Source organism: Columba livia, chromosome 4 (assembly GCF_036013475.1).
Source record: "Columba livia isolate bColLiv1 breed racing homer chromosome 4, bColLiv1.pat.W.v2, whole genome shotgun sequence".
Lineage (NCBI taxonomy): Eukaryota > Metazoa > Chordata > Aves > Columbiformes > Columbidae > Columba > Columba livia.
In genome coordinates, this window is record NC_088605.1 from 11,663,191 (window position 1) to 11,678,446 (window position 15,256).

The 15,256-nt window shown below is 39.2% G+C and overlaps 1 protein-coding gene across 14 annotated transcripts in view; it reads left to right on the plus strand.

The window, feature by feature from the left end:
* ACOX3 (acyl-CoA oxidase 3, pristanoyl) overlaps positions 1-15,256 on the plus strand; it is a 35,960-nt gene that overhangs the window by 218 nt on the left and 20,486 nt on the right. For 2 of the 14 annotated variants that reach the window (XR_010472521.1, XM_065062561.1), the window contains exons 1-7: positions 456-516; positions 3,323-3,501; positions 4,618-4,851; positions 5,888-5,959; positions 7,209-7,298; positions 9,075-9,218; positions 10,057-10,145. Coding sequence is in view for 13 of the 14 variants with exons in the window: in XM_065062561.1 (XP_064918633.1) it covers positions 471-516; positions 3,323-3,501; positions 4,618-4,851; positions 5,888-5,959; positions 7,209-7,298; positions 9,075-9,218; positions 10,057-10,145 (854 nt within the window). In the remaining variant the exon portion in view is untranslated. Of the gene's footprint in view, positions 1-5; positions 355-419; positions 555-594; positions 774-3,322; positions 3,502-4,601; positions 4,852-5,887; positions 5,960-7,208; positions 7,299-9,074; positions 9,219-10,056; positions 10,146-15,256 lie in introns of those variants that run through there. The other 12 variants (XM_065062563.1, XM_065062569.1, XM_005498439.3 and 9 more) reach the window with 12 other exon arrangements.

The window sequence follows — 15,256 nt, forward strand, 5'->3', positions numbered from 1 at the left end:
TACATACCGCGTCCCTTCGGCCCAGAGCGGAGGTTTGAAGCCGCAAGGGACGCGGCCGCGGGCTGTCAGGCTCACGGCGCAGCGGCCGCAGGCGGGACGCGCCGGCGGTCTGTGCTCCCCGGGAGCCGGAGCTGCTGCCGTGCGGGGCGCGGTGAGACGCTGCTGCGGTGCCGCGCTGCAGCTCAGAAACCGCGGCAACCGGCTGCTGAGGCAGGCGGAGGCTGGAGGGGTTTTAGTTTTTGTTTGCGGAAAGCCGGTGTCGTCGCGGCAGTGGCTACGGTGCCTCAGCGTAAAGACGCCGCCTGAAAGCGGGCTCAAAACTGGGAACGCTGCCTGACTCCGAAATAAATCAGGGTATATTTTTGTAGTAAAACCCAATATATTACGTAGTTGTTTGTTTTTGTTTTTCCTCCTCCCAGCACTAACGAGGCCCTGCCCAGAATCGGTGCAGTTCGAAAAGCGGTTGTGCAATGAAACCGCAAAGGACTTTGAAATTAGAAGTTGCCTTCCCTGCCGGTAGCCTCTCCGGTTCCCCTCTCCGGGCAACTGCCGTGGCAAGCTTTTTATTTTATTTTCCTAGTTGCTTCGCATTTGCGAGTAATGGTGTTTCTGACAGAATAAGATTGTAATATCGTTATTCTTGACAGTGACCATGTGCCTGAGCCTTATCATCATTGTGCAAGATAATTCACTGCAAACAAAAGTGCCTGTGTGCTTTGGATACCGTAGTTGCCCAGTTGTGGATTTGAGTTACTAGCAGGAGTGTCTTCCAGGTAAAAAAGTTTTCAACTCAGCATTTCTCAGTGAAACTGCAGCGGTTCTCAGCAAGTTGAAATATAATGTGTTGGTTTTTATTGCCACATCCACAGGTAAATTTCAAAGTGTCAGCGCCAGGCTGAAATTAATACTGAAATTAACACTGTGGTTATTCTTTAGGGCCATTCTTTGTTACTTTCCCTCTGTAATTGGCTGTTTTGGTTTCCTAATTAGTTTTGAAAGTGTTTGCTTGGAACACAATTATATTAAAACATTGTATGAAGGCGGAGAGAGAAACTGTGATTTTTTTTTTTTTAATGACTGCTTACATTTTCCCATTTGAGCAATTCATTGATTGGCAGTGTAAATGGTTAGATGCAATAACTGCAGTATTTTGATGCAAATTTTTCTCTGTTCTGAGACAGAAGCCTTGAGCTTCTGCCTGATTTACCTGTTTCCCAGTTAGAAGAGTAACGTTTGTTTATCTGGCAACAGGTTGAAATGATCCTTCCCAATGCCCCTTTTTTCCCCCCTCTGTACTGTTGCACAGTACTGGGACTGCACCCCCCTGGAACCCATGTGGAAGTCACATGCAGAAATACTATCCTGAGGTTCTCTTCTGCTGTGTCCACACCATCCAGAGCTAGAAAGTGACCTCCATAAGAGGATTAGGTCGAAAGAAATGTGTCAAGATGATGGGGCGTAAAAAAAAACAATAGTGGCAGCAAAAACAGGGTGCCAAACCAGCAGTTTCTGTGCTTCATGATGTTCATAGTCCATCTTGAGCTGTTGGCCAGCCCTAGGCCTGGATGACCTCCCAGTATCTCTAACAATTGCGTCTTCCAGCTAGTCTCCTCGTTATACTGTGGCCAACTTCTGTTCTGCCCCATCATTTTTGCATCTTACAAGTATAACACAGATCTCTGCCACCTGCAAGAAGCGGCAGGAATTGCTGGGTTTGATACGAGGTGGTAGCAGCAGAGGGCACCCCGACGTCTGCTGCTGGCTATACCACAAAGCGACATTCCCCTTCCCTCCAAAACCAGTGCGGTTGTACCTACTGGTAATGAAATCCTGCTGGTTCTGTGACGTTCTGCGATGCGCTCGCATCACCCGTATAGACAAACAACAAAATGCCAGCAGACTGCGGGGCCTCACTGCTTTTGATCACAAGCGTGTGAGGCCAACTCAGCACAGAAAACATAAGTGTATTCAGAAAAAAATATTTAGTGGGAGGACAGGGTAAAAATGTTATAAGCCACCAAATAACAGAAGTTAAAATGTAAACTTAGGGAGGAAAGAGGGAAAAATGAAGTTTGGTTGCAAAGTTCATACTTTGCATACTTTGGTCTTGAGTATGGCAATGTGACACTTAAAAGAAGTGCATACCTATGCGCTTACAATTTTCCAAAACTGTATCTTCCATGTAGGAGAAATGCCCTATAGTTTTTATGCATTTTGTAGAAGTCACTACTATGATAGTTTTGTTTCACTTCATTTTTGCAGGTTTAGTCTTTACCTTTTGCAGACCCATTGCAGACAGGGCCTCCTGCTGTCCCATTCACCTGTTCTATTCAAATCAATGAAGTTAATGATGAACAGTGTGTTGATAATTGTTTTAGTTTCACAATTCTGAATGTTCACCATGTCAAAGTGCTGGAATAGCATGCAGGGCTGGAGGTGTTTATGTTTCCCCTCTGTAAAACCATCTGTTTATTTCTGCACCGTATTTCTTATGGCCTGGGCAGTTATACCCAGGTAGCACAGAGCTCTCATAGCCAAGGGGATCCGTGGGAGCTAGCCCAGTTCTGGACAAAATTAAATCAGGCAAAGGACATGCAAATATGTAGAATTTTACAGAAATTTGTTTCTTGCAATTGGGGTACATGCAATAAAGGTTCGATTACCCACTTACTCTTTCATACATTCAATCAGTGGAAGGGCAGAACTGCCTGATGTCTTCTGTCTCAGGTTTATGCACAAGCAACAGCTCATCACTTCAGTTATATAATAACAAACCTTAACATATAACCAACATGCCATTTAGTTAAAAGTTGTTTAAAAGTTAACTAGTAATGTGGAAATAATTCAGGTGTGTGCTGCATTTGAACAGGGCTTTGTGTGCATGTTTGGGTTCTTTTATATTTTATTCTTTTGCATTTAAGTTAGAAGTGAGGTTACAATTATTCACATTATGTTATTTAAGATGTTATTTTTTCTCCTGGATCTTTTATCTCGTCCCCCCTTTCTTATTATGCAATATTAACCAATGTTGTCCCTGATTCATATTTTGCTTATTTTAAAAAGTTTAACTCGTGTTTTGATAACAAAGACTATGTAATTCATTTACATTTGATCAAAGGAATTTTTTTTCTCTTAGCTTGTACCAAGCCATTTGAATTAGAAAACTGGAAGGGCAAGCTTTAGTTGATTCTGCAGTGCTCTACTTACACATATGAACAAGTCTATGGATGCAATTAACGACCCTTTTGATTTCTTTTTATTATTAAAAATCAGACATCTGTGGTGCTTCAGTTTGTGATGTATTTTTTCTTGTTTGATGCAGTTCAGCTAACAATGTCATCCACACTGAAGCTGAAAGAAGTCACTGGCAACCGAAATTCATGGGATACTTTGCTACCAGATTTCCCTAGAGGACCACTTTGCAAATATCGTAAGAAAGCTTCCTTTAACTGGAAGGAGATGGCAGTGTTACTAGATGGTGAAGATATCATCCAGCTTAAGGTAAACTTTGCAAGAATTGTAAATATTTTAATTTTGGAGGTATCAGTAGAAGCAACTATGTGATTTTCAAAGGGAGGGTATTTAATTTAATAATGCTGTGTAGATATGGAGCATGAAAATTGCTTTTGCACATCCAATTTTGAGAGCAGAACTGAACTTTTAAGCAACCTGCTTTTTCATTGCATAAGGCTCATTTCATTGCAACATCAGTACAGGGAAGACCAGCAGGTGCTACTTTACAGAACTTCAGTGTTTGCTTCAAACTGAGAAAGAACGATATTTTACTATATTGTTTTACTGTACCGTTTGCATTAAATCGTGTATCATATGGTTCTACAATGCACTTAAGCGGACCTAAGTTCATGCCACTGTCAAATGTAGTATTTCTGTCTTCCTTTGACCGACATGATTTTCTACGATCTTCTGTGCTTGTATTAATGCTTATGTGGCACTGAAGATGAACACATTAGCATGCCTATGTCACTGAAAGCTAACCCTACCAGAAAAAAGAGATTAATTGCAGCACAAGAGGTGGTGTGGGAATGCACGACTTGGAAGTATAGGAGGAGACAGAACTGACTTTTCCGAAGGTGGTATAGATTTGCATGGATTTAAGCTAATCTTGAACATTCACCATAATTATTGAAAACTTAGAAGATGGATCAAAGAAATAAAAACTGCCTTGTTCTGAATCTGACTGGCTTTAGCATTATGAGATATTTCTGACTGAATGTAACCCCTGGGCTTCTACCTTTATTCTCAGATTGAGGGCCGTTGCCTTGCAGATACTGCCAGCAGCTTCATATAGTGAAATGATAAACCTGCTTTAAAAAGCAAGTTAGTTTTACCATACTGTTCTCTTAACATTGAGAATGAATCAGTCCCGCTTATATTGCTTTATGACAAAGGAGCTTTCATAAAATTTAGCTGCGTGAACTGTATATACAATGACAGATTGTTTAAATATGTTTTTTCACAGGAGTTTTGGCTTTATAAATTTACATCTTCCTATCAAACAAATGTAGTTTGAAGCATAATGTTATCCTAGAAGAACATTAACTGGTTTTGTTAATGCTTTTAGATTAACATTCTCATGTCAGCTTTTTCCCCCTGAAGAACAGAATCTTCTCTGCTCTGGAAAGTGATCCTATCTTTGCACGTCATCCTGGAGAAGATTTGTGCCGTGAGAAATATCAGGAGCTGACATTTCTGCGCTGTAAAAGGCTCTTTGAGTATGATTTTCTTACTCAGCAAGAGATCATCGAGAACCCATTAAAGATAATTCATATGATCATTTGTGTAGGAATGTATGATTGGTCTCCGTGTCTCCAGTATTTCTTACACTGTGGTGTAAGTACAGTTCAAGATGTATAGTGGTGTGTATTTGAATTTTAGTCTCTTGTAATACTGTATTTGTCTTTCTGCCTACTTTATTAAAGCTTTCCCCAGTCCTTTGTTTTCAAAAATGAAGTTCATTTTAACTGCTTAGAAGAATCAGAGAGCTGTGGGATGAAGTTAGTAGATTTTTGTCCTTAAGCCCTGTCTCCACTGGAATCCCACCTGGAAAGTAAAGGTGGAGCGGTATAGACAGAGCTACAGAAAGTTGTTTTGATGCCTACAGCTCCACCTTTTGTCCACTCCTCTGCCTCCTCTCTATGGCATTAGCAGCCAAAGAACTTGTTTGTTGGGCCCAGTTTGGTGGCTGTGTCTTTGTTACAGATAACAGGTATCAGAAAGTTCCTTACCTCACACTCAGTATGTTGATTCAGGGCAGAATCCAGAAGGAACAGAAACCAGTGAAGGTTTCTCACTGATATCAGTGGCCAGGGTTCTGTTCATAAGTTGTTCTCTAGATGAGTCTCTCAGAAAGAATACTTAACATAGCTGGTCAAATCATATTAGTAGAATTAATTAATTATTACTATTCACATGGCTGGAGAGAGTCTGGAAATTGCAGTTTTGTTATGTGAATATCCATTTGGAAAAACTGAAGGTAGCTTCAAAAAGTGTTCTTGCCTGATCTTGAAGCAGCTATATTCAGTTCTCAATCCCTCTGAAATAAAACAAACTAGAACAGTTTTAAAGTTTTACTTTGTTCAAGGGGACATCGGTAAGAACAAGTAGAAACTGAGCTCATTAAGGTTTTTTAAGAGTTTGCAATAAAGGATTCAACAGGTTAGAGCTGTGAAAATTTCAGTCTTCTGTAAAGAAACCTTGATGAGATAAAATCCCGATTTACCTCCTCCAGCTATAGACTAAGTTGTAGTTTAGTGTGCAGCCTACTGTCCTTGGCCTTTTTAACGGACATCACTATTACAAACTGTGTGCAATTTGTGCTTTCCGTCATGTGGTCACTGATTTAATTCATAATTCTCTGGTTTTACAGGTATTTGCAGGTGCAATTTTGAGTGCTTCTGAGAGATTTGCAGACTTTGTGAAACAGGTTTACAGCATGGAGGTAGCTTTTTTTGATAACTTGTGAGAATTTGTCAGAACCATGGCACTACCTGCACCCTTGTGTTATTTCTGTTCTCTTTGCATAACCGGCTACTTCTAAATAGCAAAAGACCACGGAGCAGGTTGAAAAGCACTGAGCCCTGACAATCACTGCTAGCCACTGTGCTGCTTCCTGGCTCTCTTTTAGACTGCCCTGCGGAATAAGTGCAGCCTCTCTGATGGAAAAAACCAATCCTAAACAGTTCCTCCTGCCAGTGCCGTTTGGCCATGTGGGCAGCATTTGCTGTCTGGCCTGAGCCTCTTCAATTTTGCGAGATATATATGCTGAGTGTACTTAGACTGAGCTTCATGCTACTTTTGCTGTTCTTTACCACTTCTTATTTGTTTGCTTGTTTTCCTAACCATTCACCTTCCTTGCTTATTTAGTTTTCTGAAGTTGTGTGTTTATCTGTCTGCTTGTAGATAGCAATATACTGCTACATAGTTCTGATTCAATACCCCATGTTGAAGATCAGGATGAATTCTTTAAATGACTCTCAGTCTAAACAAAAACCTGAGGATATATATTTGTCAGAAAAATTTTGCCCGAGGTTTCGGGTTTTTTGATTTGGTTTGGTTTTCTCACTTGCTATTCAAAGGCTTGTTACTAAAGATCATGTACTACTGCGAGGGTGAAAAATCATGGACTCCACAATCCAATATGAATTCAAGCGAAGCCATTTATTACAGAAACAAGCCTCCTTATATATGCAGTTATTTCCTGATCACGTGTCCACTCTCCAAGCATGCATTAGCTGGTTGGATATTGTCCATGTTCACGAGCTGTCCTCATGTCCGAGTCTCACTGCTGTTTTTCAGGGTGCTGTTTTTCAGCCTTCGTGCTGGCCTTGAGATTCCTTTGGCTAGTTCAGAAATAAATCTCCATCTAATAGAAACCCATCCATACAACAACCTCAAGAAAATCCCTCAAATTTCCCATGTGCTACAGGCCAAACCATTCTAAGGGAAGGGGTTGCGGTGCGTAAATATTAGTGTGAACTGATGCTCCCAAATGCTGCTGAGAACCAAGTGTATCTATACCTGTTACCCTACAGCAGGCATGATGTCCTAGCCTTAGGGTTACATCTCACTGGTTTCTTGCAATTGTGAGTTGCTTTCCAACAGCTGAACTTGCAATCATTTGAAAATCTTACAGTTTTAATTGCTGTTACAAAGTAGTCTTGAACTGTGCCTTATGTCTCTCTATTTAGATTTTTGGATGTTTTGCTCTGACTGAACTCAGCCATGGAACTAATACCAAAGGCATACGAACTACTGCCACGTTTGATCGAAGCACGCAGGTTAGTCTTTAATGCACAGGAATAATCTTTGACATTGTTGAGCTGTGTTATTTACTAACAGAACAGAATGATTTGTGGATTTCTTTGATTAGCAAGAATCAAGTTCAACCCCAAATGTAAAAAAACAAGTCAAATATTTACATTATTGTAAATAATTACAACAAACCCAGCAATTTCTGTTTTCTTGTACAAGTAGGTATTTTAGCTTCTGGTTGTGGTAGAAAATAAGGATAGCATTCTTCTCCTTTGTTGTGTCTCTTAAGGAATAGCTGAATGTGCAGATTAAATTGTCTTTTGTCTTTAAAATGAAGGTTCTATATACAAAGATTAGAATTATTTTCTGAGGATGAGAAAAAGAAGTACAAAAAGCAAGATACCAAGACCATCAGAGAGATCCAAAGAAGAAAACAATGAACTGCTTTTTCCATTAGGAAAGTGCTTACTATTCATACTTTGTTTTCTGAAATCAACACTACTGCACAAATAAATTCAATGTCCTAACAAATTTTCAGTAAATTAGTAGAACTCATCATAGTTTTATGTTAAGCAGGAAGAAATTAGAAGTTCAGAGGGGATGCTGATATAACTTTCTTTCTTTCTTTGTCATCTACATGCTTGGTTTATGCCAAGTTGAATTTAAAATGTGTTATTTAATGTCCCAGGAAGGTAGGCTCATCATGTCCCCTAAAGACTGTGGCATTTTATTGTGCTGTAACATACAGAACTGTGTCCTCTTACTGTCAACAAACAATGTCACATCACCATGTGGCTTCAAAAGAATGAGAAATGAGAATCATAGATTCGAAACATAAGATTTTATATTCTTCAGCAGGACAGCATTCCAGTCTGCATTTTTTCCTATAAAAGCAGTTCAGAGATTATTTATGCAACATTGGATGTTCATAATGCTGTCCAGAAAGAGAAAAAAACATAAACAAACAACCAAACCAAACAAACAACAAAAACAAACAGAGCAAAACAAACCAACAAAACACACACACACCGAAAAAAAACCCCAAACCCAAACAATAACCCAAACACAGAAACGCAAACTTGTGAGAATGGCTTAATGGAAAGTTCTGTTCAAATAAATGGAGTTCTAGGTTGATGATGAGTGCACTGCAGTAGAAGTGACTGAAATTAATAAATCTTTGTTGAGGTTGTGATGCTCTGAGTTCAGATTTCTTTTACATCCAGAAAGCGCACTATTCGTAATGCAAAAATCTAAATGCTGAATCTATGTCTAAATTTCAAGATAAATGTATTCCTCAGAATTCCCACTACTCATGGCCCCCCCGTTCTCCAGACTGTGAAGCGTGCCACCTTTCACCCTGCCAGCCAGGCTGCCTTCCCATCCAAAACTGAGGAGGAAGGAGGTGATCCCTGTGCAGATTTCAGTCCTCGCTGCTGAAATTGCCCTCACAGTCCTTCACATGGACTGGACTCACAGCTCAGCTTAACCTAAGATCTAGGAAGTGCTTTTGGGTCCATCACTTAGCTTTACCTTTTTTTTTTTTTTTTTTTTTTTAATGCTTAATAAGCAAGAAAAAGGCTGAATTTCAGGCTTTATAATGAACTGATGAACTTTCTCAGCTCTATTTTTTTCCTAGCTGCATGTATTCTCTCCAAAGTTGAACACAGTAAGAGCGATCTCTGCTGTTGGAGTACAGTACAGAATGAATGTTTTCAAAACATTACCACGGTCATGAAAAAAAAAATAGATATATTTTGATTTTTATGACTTATATAGTTTGCTCCTTTCTTTGCTGGCTACAGGAATTTATCATCAATACTCCTGACTTTGAAGCTGCGAAGTTCTGGGTTGGTAATATGGGTAAACATGCCACCCATGCAGTTGTGTACGCCCAGCTCTATACTCCTGATGGACAGTGCCAAGGGTTACATAGTTTTATTGTACAGGTAGGGTAGAAATATTGCTATTGTTGTTTGGTTTTTTTTTTATTTTGGAGGGAGTAGGTTCAAATTAAAGACTTTCTGTTATACTGCTATTTATATCTCACCAGTATATTCTTTAATTAATGCCTTCAACGTTTGTTGCAATTGTAGCAAGAGTACTGTTTTCGAATGTTCACTGATTTTGTGATGATTGTGCAGCCAGTTTTATACTGTAAGGTTTCTGCAGAAAATTCTGAAAAATACAAAAGAGCTGAAAAGCCTCCAGATTGTCATGCTAACTATATAGTTAGAACTAACCTATGCTATATGAGATCCTGAAAGTCTTGGATGAGGCTTAAGATGATTTATGTCTGCCAATGCTGCAGGCTGATCTGCTTGAAAACTGCAGGTTTCTACCGCAGAGATTAGTTTAAAAGATTAAAGGCATCAGAAAATATGGCAAGTATTTAAGGTGTACATAGTAAAATGAACTAGTTGCGGACTGAATAGGATTTATTATAAAATTGGGGAATATCTCAAAGCTGATTGCTATGTAAAAGATCTATTGATTCTTACTATGCATGTGTGCACCTGCTGCTCTGCTGGGAGCAGTCATCAGTGTTAAGGCATATTTAATACAGTGATGTAATTAGTGTCATACTGCTGATGGGTCTATGTCCTGAATGAGAGGATATGTAAGTACAAGTTACATCCAGGATTATGTGCTTGGAAAAAACAGAGACCTTTTTTTGACGTTAATAACAGAACAGAAGTTGGAAATATTTTCACTGTTTGAAAAGTTCAACTGATAACTTTCATTGTTCCGTAACTGAAATAATTTGTTTGTTCCACTTCTATGCAGATTCGAGATACAAAAACTCTCCTACCTATGCCGGGTGTGATGGTAGGTGACATAGGGAAGAAACTTGGGCAGAATGGGTTGGATAATGGGTAAGTCAATCCATTTGAAGGAGGAAACATTCTAGGTTATATCACAGTGTAGTGGTGCAGGTATCCTCCTGTGTCAGTTCTGTCTTTAGTTCTGAGGTATTCGTGAGTGGTTTTAAGTTGCTGGTGTTTCTAAAAATAAGCCAGATTGAAAGATATTGAATTTCAGTATTTTCTATCTGAATAACCATAGTCTTTCTACTTCTCTCACTTTTTAGAATATGAAGTGCCACTGGCACTCTGGGAATATCCGCAAGCATTCTTGCAGTCGTAGACTCTGCAACAATAATAATGAAAAAAACCATAAATCCATTAAGTTCTGAGTAAAGAACTTAATCAGCCTCTCTACCCATCTGATTGTAAGCCCTTAATTATTTTGTCTGTCGATTTCCAGCCCACAGGAAGGCTATTGAAGGTCCACAGATAAGGTTTATTGTTAGAAAAGATGTAAGATTAATGTGACCCAGTAGAGAAACTAGGTATCAGGTTTAAACCTTGGGATTTCTGGGCTAATCCTGTTCACTGCAGAAGAGAAGGAGAAACTTAGCTATTTTTTTCCTGTATTCTCTGTGTACAGTTGAAATAAAAAAAGTACCTGGACTCCATTTCTGAGTCATGGACTTCAATGGCCTTACTTCCAACCTGGTATTCTGTGATTCTATGAAACTGTGTCTCTGCTTTACTAACCAAAAGCATCTGATGGGGAGGAGAGACAGTGAGAAAATTGAGATAGATTTCTGCATTAAAACAACCATTATATAAAGATTGAGTCCCCTATTCTGGAGACATTCAAAACCTTCCTGGACACCTTCCTGTGTAACCTCATCTGGGTGTTCCTGCTCTGGCAGGGGGATTGGACTGGATGAGCTTTCAAGGTCTCTTCCAATCCTTAACATTCTGTGTGATTCTGTGATTAGTTATATATAGTAAGTGGGGGTAAATGTCTCTATGCCTCAGATTTACCTCTTTCTGTTGATTGAGTTCATTACAGATGTATTCATCGTCCTTCATAACATGCCATTGCAGTAAACAAAGTATAGACATCCTAATGTATCGTGTTTTCAAATGTAAGGGCCTTGTCTGGCTTTCCTGAAGGTCGTACGTAGGTCTTCTGCAGTTTGTTTTTACCACCCTCCTTCTGATGCCCCAATTAGCCTGTAGTGGCAAAAATAGCACTGACTTTTGTGTTTATGTGGCTCATTCTCATTTATGGTCTGTTATATGAAGACACAGACAAAATTTTAAAAAGTAGAAAATTAAATTTTATAGAGGAAAAAATGTGATAAAAGGCCTGGAAAAGTAGAGGGTTTGAGTTTTGGTGGGAATTTTTGTCTGCATCTGCATTACAAGCTAGTAGCCACCAGATGGCACAGCAACATGGACTTCCATAATCCAAATGTAATTCAGCTGCATATTTCTGTAGAAACGTTCAAATTCTGTTGTTCGTTCTTAATTTGCAGCATAGTTTTATGTGCAACAGGAGGAAGGAAAAGAGTGTGCTTGACATAACATAAAAATTCACATAATTTATCCTTTGATCTACTGGGGAAAAAATAGAGCATTTGTTAAAATATTGGTATAACTGAATAATCTGAAATGATAATCTATCTAATACACTGTAAATAAGAAATGCCAGTTACTTCCTATCTTAATGTCAGATGGAGTCCTTTATCTTAGTTATGACATCACATGTCATTTAAAGCATTTAAAGGGCATTCTAATCGTTCTATTTACTTTGTGTACGCTGTTTTAAAAAAATAGTATACTTTCTGCTAACAGCAGTGCCTGAAGAGCCCCAGTCATGGATCTAGATCTCTTTAAGTATGAATTAATACAGTGTCTGGACTAGAAAGCTTAAGTTTAAATCAGCACCTGCAGATTAGGGTAGGGGGATGAGGGAGCCCAAGGTTACCAGTACTCTTCATTCAGCTGAAAACTCTAGGAGCTTGTGTTCCTGATCTGCCTTGGCTGTGTTCTTTGGAGAGGTCTGAGGTTAGATGCCTACATTGTTCACAAGAACTGGAGAATGAGTTTTCACTTTGCAACCTTCCTGAGCCAACAAAAATGTCAGGACTTGTACACATTGCTTCTCAGAGGTACATGAAGCCCTGGATGGGGACTGGGGAGGTGGTGGTTCCGTAGCTCTGCAATTCTTTGCAGAGACAACAAGCTGTGCCACTCTTGAAAATGAACTGTTGGTTGCGTGATCTGCAAAATGCTGAGATTCACAGGAAGATATTTCATCAGACGCTGCCTTGTCAAGGTGTTGTTCTAAGCAGTTTACTAATCTTATTTCGCAGTTTATCCCAGAGAAACCACAGCCTGCAGTATAGAAGCCTGTTGTATATGGTGATAAGAAAACCATTCCATTATGCTGTGCCTACAAGTGTTAGTCTCTATTGCATGCTTTGCCAGTTTTTTGAATGTATGTGTGAAGTCTGGTTCAACTACCATAGACAGTAAATGAGATATATTTCCATTTAGTTACACTTCAGGATAAACGGTCAGAGTGCAGGTCAGAGTCCGACATCTTTGGCAGAGGTGTCAGATTTTGTTCCTGCCCTTCAAGAAGGTTATGCTACTGATTTTCAGTACGGGTACAGAGAGTTAAGCACCTATGCAGGACATGGGGAAGAAATTCCAGAGCTTCCTTGGAAAATGCCATTGATTTTTGCTATGTAAGAGAAGAGAGTAGGTGATTGTAGTTGTCCCTTCTGGCTTTGGAAAACAATTGGTCTCTTGGGTCATTTGGCTTAAGTCTGGTTTCCTGCTAATGCAGTATGTAATGTTTTTAGAAAGAGAAAGAATTTCAGAAGTAATGTGGGAATTATTGCAGTGTAAATCCAATTGACTAATCTGTCCCTTTCAAGTTTGTCTTTTCAAATAATTCTCATAACTTCATAATTGCAATGTCCAAAAATCACATGGATTTTGCAAGTCTTTGTAACTTCAGCTACCCCAACAAAAAAAAAAAACAAAATCACTTCAAAATATTTTGAAATCTTTTTCTTTCTCTCTATCATTTAAAATTATTTGTGTAATCAATGCCTAAATGATTAAAAATAGAATTCCAGTTTTCCTCATGGAGAGTTTACACTGGCTTTGTGTTCTGTTATGAAAAAACAAAAAGGGCTGCCACCAGGGGATGCAAGTGCTTCAGTGTGTATTTTTATAATATAAAAATGTCCACTTGTTGCTAGTGCTCTGGCAGTCTTTGAAATGTGCTGGTCACTGAGATCTCAAAATGCAAGTAGCTGAAGAAAAAAACAACTACTGAAAGAACTCTGGATATTTGTGACCAGGGGCTTTTCAATAAAATGTGTCACAGGCGTAAGAGGAGGGACATAAAGCAAGAGCTTGCGTAAGTGCTGATGTGCATTTCTGTTTCTTCCCTTTAGTGTTTTGTTTTTTGTTTTGTTTTGTCTGCTCTGGCTAATGTAACATTACCAAATTACCCATTACTTCAGAACACATCAGTAAATGATTGCCACTGAATTGGTGGTTAACCAACGTCATGCCCAGTTTTAACTGGCAGCAAATTGCTGCTTTCCCCACTCCAGAAATAGAAATGATGCCTAATGAAATCTGCATGGAGAAGAGTTTGAAAATCAGTCATAATTGTGTTTCTGAAGTAGTGCTTAACACGCCTTGTCTTTGTAAAACATTCTCTGAGCTCATTCATCTGTATCCGCTGACAATACAGTGTGTTGAGCAGACAAAACCTGTGATATGAAGCTATCAAAGATACAGCAAACTGCTGCCAGACAGAAAGCTGTTTGTTTTAACAGAGTTCTTTGTAGGGAGAAAAGGATCTTTCTGGGGGAAGAGAATTGTTAGCTGTAACTAGTTATAAAGGTGGACTTTGGAGAACTGAAGTTTTTGATGAGCTGTTTAACAACATTTCATGTACAATTAAAATGTGATCAGTCTCTCCACAAATACAATTCGCTAAGACATTCAGCATGTTCTCTACCAGTCACTGAGGCCAGATTCAACTCTCTGGATCCCAAAACCAAAATTAAGGAACCAAGACAAAATGGGTAAACGGGATTTATTGGGCAGATAATCAATAAATGGTGTAAAAGAATCCCTCCTGGAAAGAGACTAGAGGTTCTGAAAGCCCCCTCTGCAATTCCCTGTGTATTGGTGAAGATGGCATACATCACACAAACTCCAGGCTTTACAGATGACTTTTAACTGATTAATTAGTTTTTTTCTTTGTTACTATTTCAGTACCAGTGACAATAATGCATTGAGATTCTGCTGCTGCTAGTTTGAGGGTAGAACAAATGAAAGTCCAGTCTTTCAAAGGGTTTTTGTCTCCTAGTAGTTATCCTCTTAACTCTTATTTAGATTTTGCGATGGTTGTAGTTATTTTTACTGGGAAGATAGGAGCTGTAATACATGGTTTTATTACGTGGTTGAAGCCTTAATAGTCTCTTGGACCTTCATCTTACAGTCTGAAGCAGTATTTTGGTGAAGATAATTTCCATACTCAGCTTCTTTTGTTGTTTGCTTCTACTCCCACGCTGCCTTTTTCTTTGTGCTGGGACAAACATTTGTGTAGCTGTGTAGAGGACTCAGCTGGGCAACTGGAACTGCCTGAAAACTAATCTGACAGAAAAAAAGCCCAACATTTGGCTGTCTTCAACCAGATCATTTGTCAGGTCACAGAACAGGCTGGTGCAGTGCAGGGAAAGGGACAGTACAGGGATGTGAATAGGAAAGCAAGTGCAGAAATCAGTCCTGCTTCTCAAATAAACAAGTTTATGCTTGTTTAATATTTTCATTGTCTTGCAGCTTCTGACCAGAATCACAAACAATTGCAATAGTAATGAAGCAGCTATAAAATAAAACTAAATATTAAAAATGCCTGTACCTCTTCTTACATTATCTGAATACAGCAGTATATATCCTTCAGTCCTTCTGAACAGTGTGACTTTCGCATTCTTATATGAGAGCCTTGGCTGTAGAAATAAAGCTAAACCATTGCCTCACAGTTTTCCCCAGCTTCTCTGCAAGTCTCCTCAACTCTAACCTTTTTGCGAGTTTCAGTCTGGAATATGTGGCTGTTTTCTTTCCTTCTGCAAGTTTTTCACCAAACCTTTGAAGTG